General features: G+C 46.3%; 1 protein-coding gene across 1 annotated transcript; it reads left to right on the forward strand.

Moving 5' to 3' along the window:
- Positions 1 to 7154: 7154 nt before the first annotated feature.
- On the forward strand, positions 7155 to 14651 carry LOC123160422 (O-glucosyltransferase rumi). The gene is made up of 4 exons (XM_044578240.1): positions 7155 to 7382; positions 8163 to 8407; positions 8505 to 8724; positions 13205 to 14651. The coding sequence occupies exons 2-4, from the start codon at positions 8382 to 8384 to the stop codon at positions 14585 to 14587; spliced, it is 1629 nt and encodes a 542-aa protein (XP_044434175.1). The 5' UTR covers positions 7155 to 7382; positions 8163 to 8381; the 3' UTR covers positions 14588 to 14651.
- Positions 14652 to 22683: the final 8032 nt, after the last annotated feature.

The raw sequence follows: 22683 nt of genomic DNA on the forward strand, positions 1-22683 counted from the left end.
TCTACCGAGCCAAAGAAGGGAGCTCAACGGAGAAGTTGTTCTGGTCTCAATATCTTGGGACAGAACATCCGATGCCCTTGAGCGACCAGCTGAAGCAACTGGTCGAGCTGCACAAGGCAGCCGAACTGGCCATGAAGGACCTCATAGTCCGGCTATGGCCTGCCGAGCCTATGCCCAGCAGCTACTTCGGTCTCGTGAAGCGGCTTGTGAGTTCCTGCCCACGACTTGAAGTCATAAAGCAGTCGGTTTGCATTGAAGGTGCACGGATGGCCTTTGCCAGTGCAAAGATGCATTGGGCGAAGATGGATGCCACGGCGCTGATGACCGAGGGGCCACCGAAGGGCAAGGAGCGCCGCCGACCCGAAAATTATTATGACAGTGTCCTGAAGGGCTCCCGCCTTGTGGCGGAGCAATGTACCAAGGATGTAATCTTTGAATGAATACATTCATTTTATCTTGTAATATGAAACAAGTTCATTTGCGCAATATAATGCTTGTTGATTTAAAATTTTACCTCCTATGAGGTCGTTTATAAAATCTGAGAGTTGGCCAGTCGTCGGCTTCTGCCCCCATGTAACTAGTACAGGGGTGTTCGGGATAAATCTAAACACTCTTTCCCAAGTTTTTGGTCCTTTGAGGAGGTGTCTAGCGCAACGAACAAGGCAATCAGACTATACAGCTTTATCACCCTCACTTAGCCATAGAGTTCTATAATTTTAAATTTTGGCGTAGCCCCTGGTATTCGGAAGGCCGAACTTGGGGTGCTATACACGCCTAAATCGGACAAAGACCGATTCCTCGCATAAAGCAGAAAAAATCTTTAAGGATTTGAAACCTCTCGAACAGCGACCAGCTCTCGCCGCATCATGACAGTTAGTTTTCGGCTTTCTCTACTGAGGTGCTCGTCCGGAAGAACCGGGACACAATTGCAGTAGTTCTCCCTTTACTACCCTAGCCGATATAGCAGAATGTAGGGTTGAAAGCACAGGAGCCGGGCAACCCAACTATTGACCCAAGACATGATTCCGAGCTGATGCATATAATGCTATAAGTTCGGGGTGCTGCACTGTCGAAAGTGTTCGGACTTTCTTGCCATGTTATGGGGTACACTGAAGCCCCTGGCGAACTGAACGTACCAGAATGTACGGGTGCGAATTGTAATAAATAAACAGTCAAGGAAAAAGAAATGAAGTAATAAGCTGACGCTGTAAATTATTTTCCATTGTTATTTGAATGACACGTCAAGGCGTATGTATACAAGTAGTGCGATCAGCAAATAGGGCTATTTGACATGCCCTTACCAAGAGCGAGCTGTGTCTGGGTATGTAAAACAGGTATAGCAATCGTTAGCAGAGACCACCTGGGGATTCCCTTGTACGTCAAAGCTCCTTGCTTCCTTGGTGTATCCGTCCCGTGATGGGTCTAATGATCAGGTTATTGGGAGAGCCTCAAGAAGAGAAGAACATGAAAGAAAGAAAAAGGTGAAGGTATGTGGATCCCGGGGTGGTTGAGCCGCATTGTGGATCGTGGTCTAGCTGTGCCTCCTTCTGTGCCCATGGTATTTTAAGTACGTAATTATGTACGCGCGGTACGAATTTTACCGCTTGATTGGGACTAGGACGGAGGCCGAATTTCTAGGCGAGCTCTGGACGGGCTGGATGATCCTATTGCATATTGGTTCGGACTCGCTTGACGGTGTCCAGGGGTTTTATTACCGAATTGAGGGTCTGCCTAAGGAGGCTGCTCTGTACTTCTGCTGCAAGGGTCGCGGTGTGTTCCTCCGTACGGAGGGAGCATTCTATATTTCCGTTGACTGTTATAACACCGCGAGGTCCGGGCATCTTAAGCTTGAGGTAGGCATAGTGTGGCACCGCATTGAATCGAGCGAATGCGGTTCGTCCAAGCAGTGTGTGATAACCACTGCGGAAGGGGACGATATTGAAGATTAACTCCTCGCTATGGAAGTTGTCCAGGGATCCGAAGACCACTTCCAGTGTGATTGAGCCTGTATAACATGCCTCTACACCTGGTATGACACCTTTGAAGGTGGTTTTGGTGGGTTTGATCCTTGAGGGATCGATACCCATTTTGCACACTGTATCCTGATAAAGCAGGTTCAGGCTGCTGCCACCGTCCATGAGGACTCATGTGAGGTGGAATCCATCAATGATAGGGTCAAGGACCAGTGCGGCTGAGACGCCATGACGAATATTGGTCAGATGGTCCCTGCGCAGGTGATCGGACAGGAAGACCATGGGTTGAACTTTGGGGCGACTGGCTCCATCGCGTAGACGTCCCTTAGTGCACGCTTCTGCTCCCGCTTGGGAATATGGGTGGCGTATATCATATTTACCATTTTTATCAGGGGAGGAAATGTCTTCTGTCCCCTGTGTTCGGTGGCCGGGGCTCCTCGTCGTCGTCACTATACGGCCCCTTTTCCTTGTTTTCGGCATTTAGTTTGCTAGCCTGTTTAAATACCCTACATTCTTTGTTGGTGTGGTTGGCTGGTTTATCGGGGGTGTCGTGGATTTGACATGAGCGATCGAGTATGCGGTCCAGACTGGACGGGCCCGAATTGTTTCTTTTAAATGGCTTTTTCCATTGACCGTACTTGGAGCCACTGAATCCGGCATTGACGGTCGTGTCTTCGGTGTTATCGCCATTATTGTGACGCTTGTGTCTGTTGCGCTGGGGCTTGCCGTTGCTATCTCTGGCATCTGAAGTGCCAGGATTTCTTGATGTGTTGTTGCTATGAGCCAACCAGCTATCCTCACCCACACAAAAGCGGGTCATGAGTGTCGTAAGGGCTGCCATGGACTTCGGCTTCTCTTGGTCGAGGTGTCGGGCGAGCCACTCGTCACGGATGTTATGCTTAAAGGCCGCTAGGGCTTCAGCATCCGAACAGTCGATGATTTGGTTCTTTTTAGTTAAGAACCGGGTCCAGAATTTCCTGGCTGATTCTCCGAGCTGTTGGGTTATGTGACTTAAGTCATCAGCGTTCGGTGGTCGCACATAAGTGCCCTGAAAGTTGTCAAGGAATGCGTCTTCCAGGTTCTCCCAACTACCAATGGAGTTTCCCGGCAGACTATTCAGCCAGTGCCAAGCTAGTCCCTTGAGTTTTAGTGGGAGGTACTTGACGGCATGTAGATCATCGCTGCGGGGCATGTGAATGTGGAGAAGGAAATCTTCGATCCATATCGCGGGGTCTGTTGTCCCATCATATGGTTCGATGTTCACGGGTTTAAACCCTTCTGGGAATTCATGCTCCATTACTTCATCAGTGAAGCATAGGGGGTGTGCGGCGCCTCTATGCCGGGCTACATCGTGACGCAGTTCGGATGAATCTGGTCTGCTGTATTCGGCCCGGATGGTTTTGTATTTAGTATATCCGGTGTGGCGGTCATCGTCACGCGTTGGGGCGCGCCCCCGTGATCCGTAGATCGACCTTGACTGTCCTGCTTTGTTTCCAATTCGTCTCGCGGGTCATGCGTGTAGCCCCAGGCCTTCGTGTTTTTATTTGTTCGGTGACGGGGTGCTGGCTGGTGTTCGGACTAATAAGCCGCTTTGTCTCGGCCACGAGGTGGTCGGTCAGCCGCGTTGTGCGCTGGTAGTATAGGCCCTGGTGCCTCGTCCTCGAATTGAGGTAACAACTTGCGCCTCAGGTAACTTTTGGTTGGGCGCTCGAGTCCGTATTCCTCGGCCGCCAGGACCTTAGTCCATCTATCAGTGAGCAGATCTTGATCAGCTTGAAGTTGCTGCTATTTTTTTTCAAGCTCTTTAAAGTGGCTATATGCCGGCGCTTGAAGCGCTCCTACTCGACGGGATCCTCAGGCACGGTAAATTCTTCATCACTGAGGCTCCCCTCGTCTTCGGAGAGGGGCATGTAGTTGTCATCCTCCGAGTATTCGTTCATGGACTGTCCATCGGGGCTAGCTTGCCCATCCTCCCGTCCGGCCTGTTCGAAGCTTGGCTAGGCGGGATTGTTTTCGCCTTTGGCATCATCCGGAGTGCTATTATCTCTTGTGCTGGTATCGTTGTTTCTGCCCTGGCGTGGTTTAGAGCGGCGCCGCTGACGTCGGCGCTTCGGCTGCTTCTCGAGAGGCTTACCCTCTGTTGCATCCTTTTGATCCTCGCCATTGTTTTCTTTGGGTGTGTCCACCATGTATATGTCATATGATGAGGTGGTTGTCCAGCGCCCTATGGGCGGTGGTTCCTGTTCTTCTCCGGCATCGTCGTCCATACCGTCGATGTCTTCGGAGTCGAAATCAAGCATGTCAGTTAAGTCGTCGACAGTTGCAATTAAGTGGGTGGTGGGTGGGTAACGAATTCCTTCGTCGTCCGCTTCCCACTCAAGCCGGATATAGTTCGGCCAAGAGTCTCCTGCCAAGGAGAGAGATTTTAATGAGTTTAGCACGTCGCCCAAGGGCGAGTGCTGAAAGATATCCGCGCAGCTAAACTCCATGATCGGTGCCCAGTTAGATCCGATGGGAACGGATGCACGCGGTTCGGAGCCTATGGCCGAAAACGAGTCCGAGGGTCCGATGACACGGACCTCATTGGAAGTGAAATCTGTGTTCGGCTCTATCGTCGTTGAGGGTGCGGCTTCTGTGCGGGGTCCATCCTCCCGTCCTTGGATGGCACGATCTGCACTGGATTTAAAACCACGGCAATTGCAGGTGTGATCTCCTGAACACCGTCCGATGACAGATCTAGGTCATGCTCATCGCGACTGTAGGGTGTATCTGTCACGGGCTCGAATCCGTCGAAGATCAAATCTCCACGGATGTCGGCAGTGTAATTCAGGCTTCCAAACCTGACCTGATGGCCAGGGGCGTAGCTATCGATCTGCTCCAGATGGCCAAGCGAGTTGGCCCGCAGTGCGAAGCTGCCGAATACAAACATCTGTCCGGGGAGGAAAACCTCACCCTGGACCGCATCGTTGTAGATGATTGAAGGAGCCATCAAGCCATATGGTGACGACACAGTGGAACTCTCAATGAAAGCACGAATGTCGGTGTCAAAACCGGCGGATCTCGGGTAGGGGGTCCCGAACTGTGCGTCTAAGACTAATGGTAACAGGAGGCGGGGGACGCGATGTTTACCCAGGTTCTGGCCCTCTCTATGGAGGTAATACCCTACTTCCTGCTTGATTGATCTTGATGATATGAGTATTACAAGAGTTGATCTACCACGAGATCGTAGAGGCTAAACCCTAGAAGCTAGCCTGTGATTATGATTGTTGTTGTCCTACGGACTAAACCCTCCGGTTTATATCGACACTGGAGGGGGCTAGGGTTACACAAAGTCGGTTATAGAGAAGGGAATCTACATATCCGAATTGCCAAGCTTGCCTTCCACGCAAACGAGAGTCCCACCCGGACACGGGACCAAGTCTTCAATCTTGTATCTTCATAGTCCAACAGTCCGGCATAAGCATATAGTCTGGTTGTCCGAGGACCCCCTAATCCAGGACTCCCTCATCGTTGTCAACTAGGAACCTCTAGTACCGGTTTGTGGCACGAACCGGTACTAAAGGTGCTGGTGGCCCCCCAGCCTGACCACAGCCTGCAACAGCCACTTTAGTACCGTTTTGTGGCACGAACCAGTACTAAAGGATCGCCACAAACCGGTACTAATGATCTCCGCCCCCCTAGCCGTTTGGACCGGCACTAATGATCACATTAGTGCCGGTTTTGTTACAAACTGGGACTATTGTGCTTCACATTAGGCCCTTTTTCTACTAGTGTAGGCTATTTATTTTTCACATCGGGGTGGAAGTGGAGCAGGGCTATTTTAAGTGAACCCCATATTCAGAAATAACTATAGTGCTAGGTAGACAGAGAATTTTTGCCGAGCAAGTGGAGGTGGTCCAGGTGGATGACAATGCTCATGCAGAAGATGGAGGGCCTATTCAGGTCCATCAAGATATCGTGACCGAGTTTTGGTAAGAACGGACAGTACGTGGCATACACAACCTTTAATTATTATACACGACAATGCTCTATTTTGGTTATCTGATGATGGGTACTTGTGCTCAGCAAGAGAGGACGAAGATGGTCTACACCTGATAGAGTGGGAGGCTGCCATTGGAACTAGCTTTTCACTGTTAGAAGACCTTGGTAGTCTATATATTGTGACAAGTGGCGACATTTTACAAAATTTAGCTAGAAGATCTACAACTCCATTCCAGTGCTTTATAGGAGGGCCATCGCATTCTTCATCAACATCGGTCTTCGCAGCTCGCATGATGAGGTGTGAGTAGTCCACCCCATGGACTGTGAATTCCTACCAGTAGACATGTAGCATCTTCTCTCCCACGCTTCAATACAATGATATCATGAGTGTCCTCAAATCATTGTGACATATCTGATGTAATTCTTGCAGTATCTTGTTGCTATGTACTTAATGACTAATTACTTTATGATCTTCATTAGGATATTCATTGGCAGTACACGTGAATAATCAGTAGATAATTGTGCGCACTAGATAGATTGGATCCCTGTTTGTGAATACTTTCGGTGATAGTAAGAAAGAAAAAGTTTAGACGGATCTACCTCACTAAGGACAAAAAGATTATATAATAGTGTTGCATATATGTACGTAACACTATGCTAGCATGATGAGTTGGATTAACAATGGTAATTAGTGGATTAATCACCACATGCTACCTCATTGATTGAGTATTTGTGTTATTTTCCTAAGAAACAAATGACTGTCATAGGAAAAAATCCTAAGGATCCAAATCCTTAAAAAATCCTATGAAATTCCTTTGTATGGAGCCCTGAAGGTGATAACATAGACTAGTGCCATATGCATGAGACTAGTCTGAGTTACTCCTCACACTGACTAGCCTGAAATGTCCCACGTGAAAATTACTTGGGGCAGTAATTGCTTTGCATGCATGTAATTAAATAGCACTTATAGCCAATAGTTTTTGGCTTAATTTGGCAGGTAGAAACCTGCATGAAATTTTGTGTTACATGTTGAACTATTGCAACAGTCTATCGAGGGCCTTGTTGACCGGAGAAGTTGCAACCAAACAATGTGTCCTTTGTAACACATCGTGCACTATAAATAGGCATACACGTTGGACACTTTGGATTCTATTTAAGATAGCTTCCCATATATGCCATGTGGTGAACATCATAGGACACTATAATTAGAGCCAATGCATTAGCATATGTGAGGAGGGGAAACGCTGCATGAAGAGAGCATGAGCACATCTATACATGAGAGTTAGCGTATCCATGGTGCACATGATATTATTGTTCTCCAATCATAGGAGAAACACTAAATAAGAGGGAAGAGAGAAGAGAATACTTTACTACGACGATTGTAGGTCCGCGATTTCCAGATTCCACATGGATAATAGAGGCAACAAGGTATGTAAACCAAAGAGGTCAAATGATTGAATCCATTCGGTGCCTAAAAAATCTTGGGTAAATGTTTCCGCATCATAGTTTTTTCATTCTTACAACTGGTAGTAGAGCCTGGCATTAGCACTTTTGATTCACCACAAAAGTTGTGTTTCTTTTATCTCCTTTTTCCTCAAAATTTCTGTTCTTGCTGTAGATTAGCTTGAGACAAAAGTTTCTTATTCAGCTATTGGAGAAACATCACACTAATTGAAAACTAGCTAGTGCAAGGAAGTTGCATTATGTGTGTAGTCTTGTGTAACATGTTCATGAAAGGGACCTACATACTTTACCATGCGTTAAACTTATGAACATGAGATTTGTAGCATCAATGACGGTGTTCAGGAACTTATCAAATTGTACATGGTTGCACTATTATGCATCTTGTGTCATCTTGGGATTTATTGTGTTGAAGGTATAGATAGATTTGTTGTTCTCAATAAGTACACATGGAAAATAGTATGGTATGTTATGTACATTTTTTTTGTATTGGATTCTTGAATTCCATAAGTATGTTTTTTTTTTGTTTACTTGAGACTCGGTGCAACACAATAACCAAGTGCCATAAGCGGGTCCGGGCCGAATTGGCAGCACAATTTAGATTAGCTACTATTCATTGAGAAATTATTCTTTTTTGTTCTCAAGATATGTTTCGAAGTTTGAATTAAAATTTTGCAACATGGTTGATATATGTTGTGTCTAAGTGCTGATTTACATTTAGATTTATTTTATTTTTTTGACGTTCAGGCGGGTGGACTAAGATCGGATACACCAGGCACGCCACAAGCGCTCGTGGACCGGAGAAACCTTCCCGTGTGCGGTGTGGGGGAGACAAACAGTGGCGACTCATGTGAGATGGAGGGAAAAGATACAATGTACAGATTGTAAATGTAAAACTGAAGCTAGGACGACTCTCCAAGCCAACGATCCAGATAAGCCCGTGAAATCCATGTGCTTTGGGTCAATATGTCACTGGTGCTATGTGTAACTAGGTACTGGACAACCAGCCACTATATATGTGGGCAGAGAGTAGTGATCATTCTTAACAGCTTCATTGACCTTCCTCTTACCATCCGACAAAAAATATAGTTGGATGAAGGGTTGCTCTCCAGCAGCCGATGAGGAAAGGGCGGCGATGGTGCCTCTGCCTTCTCCAGCTGGGGATGAGATCGTCGACAAAGATCTGGCGGCGATGCACACCAAGCGGTGCTGGACGGCGACGGCAAGGGGCGGGGTTGGAGTGGCCATGGCCATCTTTGTGCTTCTTGCTTTGCTATTGCAGACCAAATGGATCAACCTCGACGCAGCTGTAAGTATACCTACGCTAATCGAAGAAGTTCAATTAGTTCAGGTTTCCCCTAAAACTAAAATTTGTAAGTCAATTTGTGCCGTTTCCTGCTTGCGAATGCTTGCACAAGTGCACAACGAGCGATGACCTGTTCTAAGTACTTCTAATCATGCATGAACTCAATTAATATAAGTCATCCACTAGTGATTATTGGGAATGATACCAACAAAGTATATATAGGTACTAGGTCTTGGAAGAAATTACAAAGGAACTAGCAATCTTAGAAAAATTATAGTAGTACATTGCAAACATATATACTCCTATACCAGTAGTTATTCCTAAAGTACTCCCTCTGTCCGGAAATACTTGTCGCAGAAATGCATAAAAATGGATGTATCTAAAACTAATATACGTCTAGATACATCCATTCCTCCGACAAGTATTTCCGGACGGAGGGAGTACGTGTGCTAGTAGCTCGCTAGATATTATCCCTAGCCAAACTGTAGTATTCAAATCATCCTTGCGTAGATCTCTAGTTAGTATGACTCCACTGAATGCAAACCCTAAGCGCATGTACAATGGTGCTATCTTAGAAGTGCCACATAGGATAAATGTTGAGGCGGAGAGAGAAATCGTAAAAAATTGTTTGTCGCCTCTTATTTAAGAGATGATCTCTTAGCATAATATGTCTCACCAGGTTTTTAGAAATTGCTAGTTATTAAAGATAAGTAAGAGATAATTCATTGTAGACATCTTTTATTGTCATCTTTAAATTACATGCAAGGATTAGGATAACATTGTTTTATCAACCACTGTACATGCCCTAACGGCCGTGTTAAGCAAGCACATGGGCCTTAAGTGTGGCAGAATCAAGTCACATACGTGCTACTAGGGCTAATCACAGTCAACAGTCTTCGTCACAAACTTGAGACATGTACAATATCATTCTCATGACCAAGATCTTCTATCCATGTTTACCGTACTACTACACATTCACAAAACACTAGAGTTAATCACAGTCAAGGAATGAGGAAGGAGGAGGAAAAGATGAAAGAAAGAACGGCGGGAGGTGAAAGAGTGAGATCTCAAAGTAAGACAACGGTGAAATACAGATATATGCAGGGTGATGGCAGCGGAGACGAAGGGGGCAATGGACGAGAGGAGGGTGCAGTGAGGCGTTTGTGGGTGCTAGAAAGACAAGAGTAATAAAAAGCAAGCAGTAAAGAAAATCATGACCTGGTTATCTCGTAATTTGATTGGTGTATATATCTAGTCAAACAAGACAGTTTCTCGCCAAAACTAAGAAATTCACACTAGGTTGATGGACAAGAAATATATCCCTATAGTAGGGATTGAGTGATTGACTTTGGGCTAGGCGACTACGATATGTGCAATATTAAAGGTAAAACATGACAATTACACATACTCAAATTGCATATTTCTAATAATAGAACTAAACGTATAATATTTCCAATATTTAAAGTCCTTGCCGTCGAGTGATGAAAGGGAACACAGTTCAATAAAACAACTAATCGGGTTGAGATGAACAAGTCTAACTTGGAGTTGCAGTTACTTTTTTGTGCAACGAAATCTGACTTGCAGTTGCACTTACAATTTTTTGTGCAACTACAATCTTTTTGACTATGCAACAGCTCTAATTACACCCTCACAAAGAAAATAAACAGCTCTAATTACCCTTTTCTTCTACTACTAGATTTTGTGTTGCATATATAATAGTGCACCTATGGTTTTCAGATGTGCAACCCATCCAAAAAAACAAGGATTAAAAGAATTTTGTTTATGAATTTATTTATGGCTATCTTTTCTACATAAAAAAGAACAATCGTACATCAACCTTGACTTTGGGATAGAGAAGGAAATTCTCCTAATGCTTACTAGCTTACCCCCGCGCGGCGGCACGCCGCGCCCGTCGATACGGTGCGGTTATATGAATTGTGTTTCTTCTTTGTAATAAGTGTTGTTATTTTAGGATGTCAAATGATTGCATGAAAAACTATGGATGTAGGAAAAAAGAAGATGGGAGGATGATGCATGTGAACAAACAGGGGAAACACGATGACACATCTCTAGTAAGGATGATTTATTTTGCCGAACATGGTGCGAGTCATTGCCAGAATAGATCATCTGGTGTAGCCTCCCATTGGATTAGCTCCTATGATGAAGTAGTAAAGAGATGCAAATAGTCGGAATTATATATACACCGTATGTAGTTAATAATTTTTTCCTTCGTTCATACATTTTTTTACTATCACCGAGAAGTGATCGAGCCAAGCAGGTGGCCACTCTCGTGCACCGTCGCCGACTACTCCAGGGAAGCGATAGCGTCCAACGACGCCAGGGACACGTAGCCGGCGGTCACCCCATGCCTTTGAGGCGCCCAAGTGGAACCAGCTCGCCGGCGTGCCCGTCGGCCATCGGACACCTCGCTGTCCCGTGGTGGACGTCGACAACCTCCACATGGTAGTGACAATAATGCAGTTTCTCGCTCGGCGGAGTAGCAGCGACGGAGGCTCGACGCAGCTCCTCCTCGGCAAGCCCAGAGGTGCAGCGTGGGGAGAGCCCGCGGGAAGCCACTCTCAACCTTGGAGCGCGGCTCCACAACTCGCGATGGCCGAGCTTGCTCCGTATTGCACGTCAAAGAAAGGAGGAGCCTAGAAGGGAGGGGCATGCTCGGCGAGGCGGTAAACGAAGCTCCTTTCCATCCCACACGAGAGAAGCGGAGAGAGGCTCGATGTTTTGTGCCGACGCTATTTCTCAGTGGTGCTTCGGTTGAGATGCGAAAGTGAGTGATGACCACATATAAGAGGAATGAGATATTTATAAATGGTTATGGCGATGGACGGTTCAACTGGAATTTCCGAAAAACACCTCAATCATCAGGGGCGTAAGCCGCAGAGGCATCCAGAAGAAGAAGAGATATGGAAGGAGAAGTAAGCGGTGAGGCAGATAAGAAAGCAATGAAAGTGGTGGATTGGACGGGATGCATGCAGCGCACATGCGAGGGAGACAGATGGAATGTCCTGTATCTAGCCTAGAATCGCGCCCGAGCGGTGCGGTGGCTGTCTTGGCCATATCCCTCTGTCGTCTTGTAATTGGATGTAGTTGCCTGTCCCACTGCATGCGCATGTGCCTTGTAACTGGACGTATTTGCCCATCCTCCAATCACTGCTTCGTCAGACTGCTATTGGTCGACCGCATATCCAAGCAATGTGTTTCGATTGGTCTGCATGAATGCGGTGACTGATTTGCCCATGTTTCTTTGATTTGCTTGTTTCTTGTCTATTCCCAACAATGAAAACAAAACTGAAAACCAACACACTGCATGGCCTACTTAATTACAACATAAACAGTTAGAAGCACACGGCAGTGAAGCAAGCACGTTCAAAAAATTTAGCCGATGCATATACACCCATATATGCATTTGTACACAGCCACGTCCCAAACAAATGCACACGTCAACAACCCAAAAGCCCATAGGTTGCTTTCAAGATCAAAGAATCATCTGAACCAAAATTGCTAAAGACACCCCAAGTGCACATGGGAAAATGCGACTCAGTTAACAAAATTTCCATCAAAGGCCTACGGCCACCGCGTGATTCTACACGGTAATCTACCAAAATAATGTATGTGTCGCCATCCAGCTGATCAAAAGTCACTTTCACACAAGTGGGTAAACCTGAAAGCAAAAACTTTTCGAGATATAGTGGTTTTGGTATAAATGTCCAACTAGCTAAAGGAAATGGTCAAAGCAAACATATTCAAATTTGATTCGTGGGACGCAAAGAAATCTACTTGAGTTTAATAATAGCAAGGTTAAAAATAATATAAAATAAAATATGATTGGTGTTTTATTTTTGAAATAAGATTTATTGGTATACAAGAAGTAACTCGACTGGACATTTGTTTACATCACTAACCCCAAAAAAGCGGTGCGGATTTTGGGATATAGTCTAGGTGCACCTTATATAGATTTCTGTTTAAAAATTCAAATTACTTTAAAACTTGTTTGTGGTGAATATGGTCGAGTGTTCTACTTACATATGAAGTTTCGCGAAGAAATGACCTAGATATTCTTCATCGCGCAAAAAAATATATTGCAACTTAAAAAAATCTGAATAGTAACTTTTATATAGAAACTGATTTTATTTTTCTCGGCACATAAGACCATGTAAGTCATTTCTTCGCGAAACTTACACGTGAGTATAAGACTAGATCATATTTCCAACAAAAAAGGCTTCATGTAAATAGTACTTCCTCCGTCCAAAAATACTTGTCGGAAAATTGAAGAGAAATGGATGTAACTAGACGTATTTTAGTTCTAGATATATTCATTTTCATCCATTTCTGCGACAAATATTTCCGAACCGAGGAAGTATATACGTGTAAAAGACATATTTTAATGATTGTGTCAAATTAAAATATCAGTACTGACTAGCTTTTATGTACATCGATCGACGCATTCATGATCACAATCCAACAGTACTACACGTTCTCGCCGGCGGGCACTGGGTTCAGTCAGCATGGACGCGGCCACTCATACACGGCGCCCCTGATACCCATACCATTGAGCTGCAGCAACGACACCGACACGTCGTCATCGACAACAGCGCCACCGCCAGCACCGTCCTCATCATCTAACAAACGGCGGTACTATCCCGGAGTACCGCCGCCTTTGTGCCCGGACTACTTCCGCCACATCCACACGGACATGGAGCCGTGGCGCGCGACGGGGATCGCGCGGGACGCGGTGGAGCGCGCCCAGCCCCACGCCCAGTTCCGGCTGGTGGTTCTGTCCGGCCGCGCCTACGTGGAGAAGTACCGCGACTCGTTCCAGACCCGGGACGTCTTCACGCAGTGGGGCATCCTGCAGCTGCTGGCCCGCTACCCGGGCCGCGTCCCGGACGTGGACATCATGTTCAGCACCCTCGACTCGCCCAGGGTGCTCGCCGCCGACTACCCGTCGCGGTCCGCCGCGCCGCCGCTCTTCCGGTACTGCAAGGAGGAGTCGCGGGAGCTGGCCATCCTCTTCCCCGACTGGTCCTTCTGGGGCTGGCCGGAGGTGAACGTCCGCCCGTGGGCGCCGCTCATGGAGGAGCTCGTCCGGGAGAACGCGCGCCTCCCGTGGCCGGAGAGGGAGCCCTACGCGTTCTGGAAGGGCAACCCCGACGTGTCGGAGGTGCGCCAGGACCTGTTCCGGTGCAACAACGACACCGCCGCCGGCAAGGAGTGGAACGCGCGGCTGTTCAAGCAGGACTGGGACGCCGCCGGCCGGAACGGGTTCCGGGACTCGGACCTGACCAAGCAGTGCCGGTACAGGTACAAGATCTACGTGCAGGGGCACACGTGGTCGGTCAGCGAGAAGTACATCCTCGCGTGCGACTCGCCGATGCTCGCCATCGACACGCCCTTCAGGGACTTCTTCTCGCGGGGGCTCGTCGCCGGCAAGCACTACTGGCTCATCGACCCGGCCAACAAGTGCCGCGCCGTCAAGTTCGCCGTCGACTGGGGCAACGCCCACCCGGCGCAGGCGCGGCGCATGGGCGAGGAGGGCAGTGGGTTCACGAGGGAGGAGATGGGCATGGACTACGTGTACGAGTACATGCTCAATGTGTTGAGGCAGTACAGTGCCCTGCTCCGGTACACGCCCACCGTGCCGGAGAGGGCTGTGGAGGTCAGCCTCGAGTCCATGGCCTGCCCCAGGCGCGGGCGCGAGAGGGAGTTCATGATGGAGTCCAGGGAGAAGTGCGTGGCCGTGGACGAGCCATGCACGCTGCCGCCGCCATTCACGGTCGATCAAGTCAGGGAAATGGCCGTGAGGGACGAGCAGGTGCGAAGCAAACTACTACAGATGGTGCGACATTAGCTAGGCGGCTTGTATGAAGCAGGTATTTTTTTTTAATTGTGGTCGTGACGCATGTGATAATAAGCAATCCAAATAACTCAAAAAATAAATATTGAAGCAGGTGTTATTTTATTTTATTTTTAGGGTAAAGCAGGTGTTATTTAGTTTACTTGACTTAGCTTGAATCGTCCATAAATTATAGTACAGTGATAGGCGCCCGCCGGTCGGTTGCCTACCGTTATATCTCGCGCATGAATGGCTTTGATTAGCCCGTGGATTAGGTAATCGCCTTCCTCCTCCCACACGCGTGGTTGGAAAAACAAATGGAGGAGCTACCGCGCTCGCCGGCCGCCTGTCGTTCGGCCTTGGCCGCCTGCGCTCGCACGCGCTTGGCGGCCACCCCGGGTCGCCCATACTAGTCGTCTCCCGTCGCAAAACCGCCGCCAAATTTTGGCCATCTCCTCGGTCCTCCCGCGGCGATCCCGGCCACCTCTTAGTTCCTCCTAAAGATGAAAGGGGGTAGAAACCCCCCGGTCCCATTTTTATAAATGAAACCAGGAACAGCGTCGGAAGAACAAATGTTTCCCCCAGGGGAGGGGGCATGAAAACAGTATGCCCTGAGGCCAAAAATAAAAAAGGACAGTCTAAAGCAACCGCAAAACGACTTTTGTTACAGTGAGGGGAGTGTCATTCCACCACTGTAGCAGCAGCTACTCGACTAAGCTTTGATCCTGCAGGTCATCATGCCATCAGCACGGCCTTCAACTGTCTTGTTGTCCTCCAGTATCTCCACTGCGCCTCTGAGCTTCTTCCATGGCTGCATAGGTGATCTCAGCAGGTCAAGCGGAGTGACTGGGCTGAGCAGGCAGTGCTTGGCACCACCAGAAGGGCTTCTCGGAGGTGAAGTGAATGGGTGTGGTTCGCCTGGCGTGACGTAGTCATCCAGGTTCAGCTTGGACAGGAGAACCTGATCATCTTCTTCAGTGGAGGTCATCCCCAGCGAAGTCACCTTGCCATGATTTGGAATGGGGTTTCCAAAATCGCCGAAATCTGGCTTGATATCTTCTCCCACTGCGGGATTGCTTCCTCCTTGAGCAAGATCTTCCATCTCCTCATTGTTCCCAGCACTTTTCTCCAAATATGTTTCAAATCAATCCACACAGCATTATTAAAAACATGGGCATTTCTGTTCTTCCACAAAGTCCAAAGAATGCATGCACATATAGAGTTTGGCACTGTGTGTTTCTTGCTGGCAGGCCAAAACCTGGCAATAGAGAGATAATCTGAACCGAGGTCAATGGAGAACAGAGTTGAGACCTGGTGCCAGATTTGCTTGGCCACCACACACCCAAAGAAAAGGTGATCAATGGTTTCATTGTCTGTACACTAGACACAATCAGGAGGTTTTTCAATGCCTCTTTTAGCTAAATTATCTTTAGTCATGAGTTTATTGTGAGAGAGAAACCAGAGGAAGACCTGCACCCTAGGTGGGATTTTAATAGACCAAACTGCAGGAATATAAACTGGTTGCATCCCACTAAAGTTAATGATGCTATATAGAGATCCAGTGGTGTATTCACCCTTATTTTCATATTGCCAGACCAGGGAGTCATCACATTCCTGGAAACAAGTGTTTTCAATGATCTTCTCTAGGCAGTACCATTGCTCCATCATATGTGTAGTGAAAACCCTTCTAAAGGTCAGCTTAATTTCCACATTGTCCCATACTTCAGCCAGTGTGACACAATGCTGGTGACAAATGGAGTAAAGTGGCCAGAATTGGTCAGAAAGAGGGGAGGTCCCAAACCAAATGTCCTCCCAGAATCTAATTTTTTTACCATCCCCTACTACCCATCTGTATCCAAACTTTAATGCTTTTGCTGCCCACATTACACGTTGCCAGAACCTAGAGGGATTATGTGGGCTGCAAGCAAAGATATTAGGAGTATCATTCAAATATTTCCTATCTATAAGGTCTCTCCATAGCTTCCCTTCATCTTTGATGTATCTCTTCACCCAGCTTCCCAGCAGGCAAAGGTTCACATCTCTAATATTAGGCACCCCCGGGCCTCCATGATGCTTACTCATGCAGACTAGGTGCCAGTTAGCAAGGTGAATTTTCCTATTCCCTTCAAAATCATTCCACAGACAATTGGTCATCTGGCTATTAATCATGTCCAGTGCCCATTTGGGGAATTTGAAGAAAGAAAGGAGATAGATGGGTATACTAGCTAGGCAGGTTTTAATAAGAATTAATCTGGCTGAGTAGGATAGAAGTTTGCCTCTCCATCCAGCTATTCTTTTGAGTATCTTATCTATTAGAGGTTGTAGATCCTCTCTCCTAAGCTTGTCATAGTGTAAATGAATCCCAAGGTATTTTATGGGGAAGCCCCCAACTTTGCAACCTATAATGTCAGCAAAGATTTTTGTCTCCTCGGGGTGACATGTCTATGGGGATAATCTCACTCTTAGCATAATTGATTTTCATTCCTGATACTTTTTCAAAACAGGTCAAGATAATTTTCAAATTAGAAGCTTTGTGTTCATCTCTATCCATGAAGAAGATGGTGTCATCTGCATATTGAAGGCAGATGACCCCATCAGGTATAAGGTTAGAGCACAAGCCACTAATCATATCTTGAGAAGCTGCTTTGAAAAGCATTCTACTAAGAACATCTACTACTAAATTGAAAAGCAGAGGGGATAGTGGGTCTCCTTGCCTCAAGCCCTTCCATGTGATAAAGGAATGTCCCTCTATGCCATTTATTTTCACACCTATTGATCCCATATGAGTAATCTGTTTAATCCAAGAGATCCATAAAGGACCAAAATTTCTCTTCTCTAGAATTTCTAGTAGGAAATCTAAGTTTACTTTATCAAAGGCTTTCTCATAGTCTAGTTTTAGGACTAGGCCTGGATTGCCTGATTTGTAAGTGGAATGCAGCACCTCATGTGCAGTAACTACACTTTCAAGGATATACCTGCCTTTGATAAAGGCGGTTTGGTTGCTAGAGGTGAGAGTATTCATCAATAATGCCAATCTATTTGTGAGGACTTTAGTAAACACTTTAAAAATACAGTTTAAGAGACTGATAGGCCTAAATTTTTTCATGCTAGTAGCCTCTTTCTCTTTAGGTATAAGAGTCAGCATTGCAAAATTTAGCCTGTAAATGTCAAGCTTTCCTTTGTGAAAATCATCAAACATTGCCATAATATCATGTTTAATGGTTTCCCAGAAGTTCTGGAGGAAGAGGAAAGATAGTCCATCTTGACCAGGGGCTCCATCAGAGTAAGATCCAAAAATGGCTTCTCTCACCTCTTCCTTAGAAAAAGGTTTTTGGAGAGCTTTATTATCTAGATCTTTCACTCTCTCTTCTAATGAGAAGAAGTCATTGCTAATGTTAAAGCCATCTCTACTCTCTTTCTTAAAGAGCTCCTTATAGTAGTTGGTGGCAATTTCTAACATCTCATTGATATCATTGGTGGTACCATTTGGCCCCTCCAAAGTATTAATCATAGTTTTTCTTCTCCTCTGATTGGCTACAGCCTGGAAATATTTAGTGTTTCTATCTCCTTCTAAAATATATCTACCCCTAGCTCACTGTCTAGCTTTCACTTCTTCCACAATCCATAGGTTGTGTAATTCAGAGAGCAGAGTTTTCATCCTAAGTCTATCTAATTCAGAAAGGGGAGTGGTTTCTGACTTAAGATCCAGAGTGTTATACTCCTCTATCAGTTTGATTTTGAGTTTTTTTTATCTCAGAATCAACATTTCTACTCCAACCTTTACTGAACTTCCTAAATCTCCTAACCTTTTCTTGCCATATGTCTATAGGTATGGTGCTTAAGGTGGGAGCAGACCAGTTTTTGTTTGCTAGTTCTTTGAACTCAGCTCTCAGCATCCACCATTTTTCAGACTTATAACTAGTGCTCTTGGGTGTGCTCTCAATACCAGAGTCCCACAGGAGTGGAGTGTGGTCACTTCCAGTCCTAGGGAGGGCCTGGGAGCTATTCAAAGGAAAAAGGGCATCTAATTCAGTAGTGCAAAAGATCCTATCTATGGTAGACATGACAAGATTCTCCTGGTTGTTAGCCCAGGTGAACTGCCTGCCAGACATTTTGATTTCTAGTAGGCTCCATATTTCTATCCAGACATTAAACTTATCACTCCGTTTGTGATTGATTTTGCCTGTGTTTTTGTCTTGCTGGTACCTAACCAAGTTGTAGTCACCTCCAATAATTATTGGCTGATGATCTTCAATAAATAAGCTGTGAAGCTCAGATATGAAATCATCTTTACCATCATCATAAGGAGATCCATATACTGCTATAAATCTAAAAGTCTTGCCATTGTTCTTGTGGGTTAGGTTGCAAGAAACAGAGAAAAGGAGGGAGCTCCAACTATTGATGTCAAAGATATCAAAGTCAACCCCCACCAACACACCCCCTGAGGTGCCTACAGTAGGCAGGTAGTGCCAGATATAACCAATATTACCACTAATGGATTTCAAGAAAGAAGTAGAGAGACTCTCCTTCTTAGTTTCTTGAAAAGCTACAATGTTGGGTTTGTGTTTGGCTAGGGTCTCAATAATGCAAGTTCTTTTGTCAGGGTTTGTAATCCCTCTAATATTCCAAAAAATGGCATTCATTGAAAGAGTTTTTTCCAGGGTGCTTGCCCTGTCCATAGTTGGAAATCTTCTCCCACAGAACACTTTGGTTCAGATGTGTGTGTGGGATCACACATCCAATTCCTTTAGGAGTTAAGGGGGAGACATTGGAAGCTATCAGTTCTTCCTGACTAGGCAGCCCTTCAGGCTTGCTAGCAGGTTTTTCACCTAATCTAGGGTATTCAACTAAACTATCAATGTTTGGTGGCCCTTCAGGCCTCACATCATTTCTATTAGCTACAACAGGTGTCAAAGTTCTACTTCTATCTTGCTTGGTGTTTTCAATTTTCTGTCCTTCAGACATTTGAAAAGCACTGTCAAGCATATTAGTTGTATGGTCTTCCTGACCAGAATCTATTTCTATCCCTATCTTACTAGCTACTGCAATAAATTTAGGATCAGAAAAGTACTCGAAGGAATTTCTAACTATGGTACCTTTGCTGTTTTTCTTTTTGGTCTCCAAACTCTGCACTTTATTGTTGTTTATGGCAATTTCTAACATTGATCTGCCTCCAACATCAACTCTATTGCTCTTCCTCTGTGCTTGCACCGGCCCCCATTTGCTGTTAGGTTTTAGAGCTTCCTATTTTTCTTTCACCACACATGCAGCAAACTGTGGGCGGAAGATCACTTCTTCTTCCTCAGTTATGTTTTCCTCCACGGAATTATTGCTTTCTAGTTCATCCTCATCCTCCATCAACTCCATTTCTTGAAGGAGGTTGTAGCTCTGCCCTATTAAGGAGGGTTCTTGCAGTTGCTGTAGATAGTTGAATACTTTTTGTTTTGAGCTTTGGTTTGAGTTGCCACCAGCAGATTTGCTGCTTTGCAAGGAGTGTGAGGATCCAGTTCCAGATGATCCTTCCTCTCTGTTGTTCATCTCTTCATCCTTTCTGTTCTTGTCCAATGCAGCCTCAGTATTGCTGTCCTCCAGGTCCTCATCTATGGGTTCCTCTATGTCTGCCTCTTCTACAGGTGGTTCCACAGTGATCTTTATCTTGAAAAGGTGGTCTCCAATTCCAAACAGTCTATCAGATGGGATTTTTGTATGATCCTTGCATCTGATCTTGATTCTGACAGTTTCAAAGAAGGACTTGAAGTTACCAAGCCAGTCAACATCAATCAGTGTCCCAAAGACTGATGCAAACTGCTCCAGAACACTCCACTCAGCCCAAGCTGGTGCAATCCCTTCCAATTGAAGCCATACTTTTTGGAGCTCACTTTAGTGTTCTAGGGTTCCTTTCCAGACCTCTACATTCACAGTCACCCCTTCCATTTCAGGCAGTCCAAATAGTGGATATCTGGCAACACTCTCAATAGGAATGTGAGGGGGGAATTTAACCAAGAAAGTCCACTCATCTAGCTTCCTGATTTGCCAAGGCCAATTTGTCTTGTATATAAGGGAGAAATTGTGTCCTAGTTCCTGTTTATTGACTTGTCCTGCCTCCACATAGACCAAGCCAACATTCCTCCTCATTCCTATGTGTTGATCATTCACATCTGGTACATCAATTTGGTGGTATCCAGTCCAGGAGCTCCACTGCCAACAAACTTAGTTGGATTCCTTGGCTTCTTTCTCACTGGGCAATCCTCTACTTTATGAGCCACTACCTTGCAGATGAAACACACAGGTGGCTTGGGACAGTTTGTTTTGTGATGCCCAGGCTCTCCACAACTATAGCAAATCACATCTACATATTTTGTAGCTTCTACTTCATTGAGCTTAGGGAAAGGCTACTTGTTCTTCCCAAAATTTCTCCCCTTCTTCTTCTGAAAGGTATTGCTGTTGGGGAATGTTGCAGAAAATAAAAAAAATTCCTACGGTTTCACCAAGATCCATCTATGAGTTCATCTAAGCAACAAGTCATGGGAGAGAGATTGCATCTACATACCACTTGGTAGATCGCGTGGAAGCGTTCAAAAGAACAGGGTTGAAGTAGTCGTTCTCGTCGTGATCCTATCACCGGAGATCCTAGCGCCGAACGGACGGCACCTCCGCGTTCAACACACGTACGGTCAGCGTGACGTCTCCTCCGTCTTGATCCAGCAAGGGGGAAGGAGAGGTTGATGATGATAGCTCCAGCAGCAGCACAATGGCGTGGTGATGGTGGAACAGCAGCACTCCGGCAAGGCTTCGCCAAGCACGTGACGGAGGAGGAAGAGGTGTAGCAGGGGGAGGGAGGCGCCAGAACTTCAGGGTGTGGCTGCCCCCTCCCCCCCTCCCTTTATATAGGCCCCTAGGGGGGCGCCGGCCCTGGGAGATCCAATCTCCCAAGGGGGCGGTGGCCAAGGGGGTGGAGTACCCCCCAAGCCAAGTGCCCCCCCCCCCACCCTAGGGTTTCAACCCTACGCGCAGGGGGTGGGCCAAGGGGGGGCGTACTAGCCCACTATGGGCTGGTTCCCCTCCCCACTTCGGCCCTTGGGGCCCTCCGGGATGGGTGGCCCCACCCGGTGGACCCCCGGGACCCTTCCGGTGGTCCCGGTACAATACCGGGTGACCCCGAAACTTTCCCGATGGCCGAAACATCAATTCCTATATAGTTTTCTTTACCTTCGGACCATTCCGTAACTCCTCATGACGTCCGGGATCTCATCCGGGACTCCAAACAACATTCGGTTTGCTGCATACTCATATTCATACAACCCTAGTGTCATCGAACCTTAAATGTGTAGACCCTACGGGTTCGGGAGACATGCAGACATGACCGAGACAGCTCTCCGGTCAATAACCAACAGCGGGATCTGGATACCCATGTTGGTTCCCACATACTCCTCGATGATCTCATCGGATGAACCACGATGTCAAGGGTTCATGCAACCCCGTATACTATTCCCTTTGTCAGACGGTATGTTACTTGCCCGAGACTCGATCGTCGGTATCCCAATACCTCGTTCAGTCTCGTTACCGGCAAGTCACTTTACTCGTACCATAATGCATGATCCCGTGACCAGACACTTGGTCACTTTGAGCTCATTATGATGATGCATTACCGAGTGGGCCCAGAGATACCTCTCCATCATACGGAGTGACAAATCCCAGTCTCGATCCGTGTCAACCCAACAGACACTTTCGGAGATACCTGTAGTGCACCTTTATAGTCACCCAGTTACGTTGTGACGTTTGGTACACCCAAAGAACTCTTACGGTATCCGGAAGTTACACGATCTCATGGTCTAAGGAAGAGATACTTGACATTGAAAAAGCTCTAGCAAAACGAACTACGCGATCTTGTGCTATGATTAGGATTGGGTCTTGTCCATCACGTCATTCTCCTAATGACGTGATCCTGTTGTCAATGACATCTAATGTCCATAGTCAGGAAACCATGACTATCTGTTGACCAACGAGCTAGTCAACTAGAGGCCTACTAGGGACGTATTGTGGTCTATGTATTCACACGTGTATTACGATTTCCGGATAATACAATTATAGCATGAATAAAAGACAATTAT

This window comes from Triticum aestivum, chromosome 7B, assembly GCF_018294505.1.
Source record: "Triticum aestivum cultivar Chinese Spring chromosome 7B, IWGSC CS RefSeq v2.1, whole genome shotgun sequence".
Classification (NCBI taxonomy): Eukaryota; Viridiplantae; Streptophyta; class Magnoliopsida; order Poales; family Poaceae; genus Triticum; species Triticum aestivum.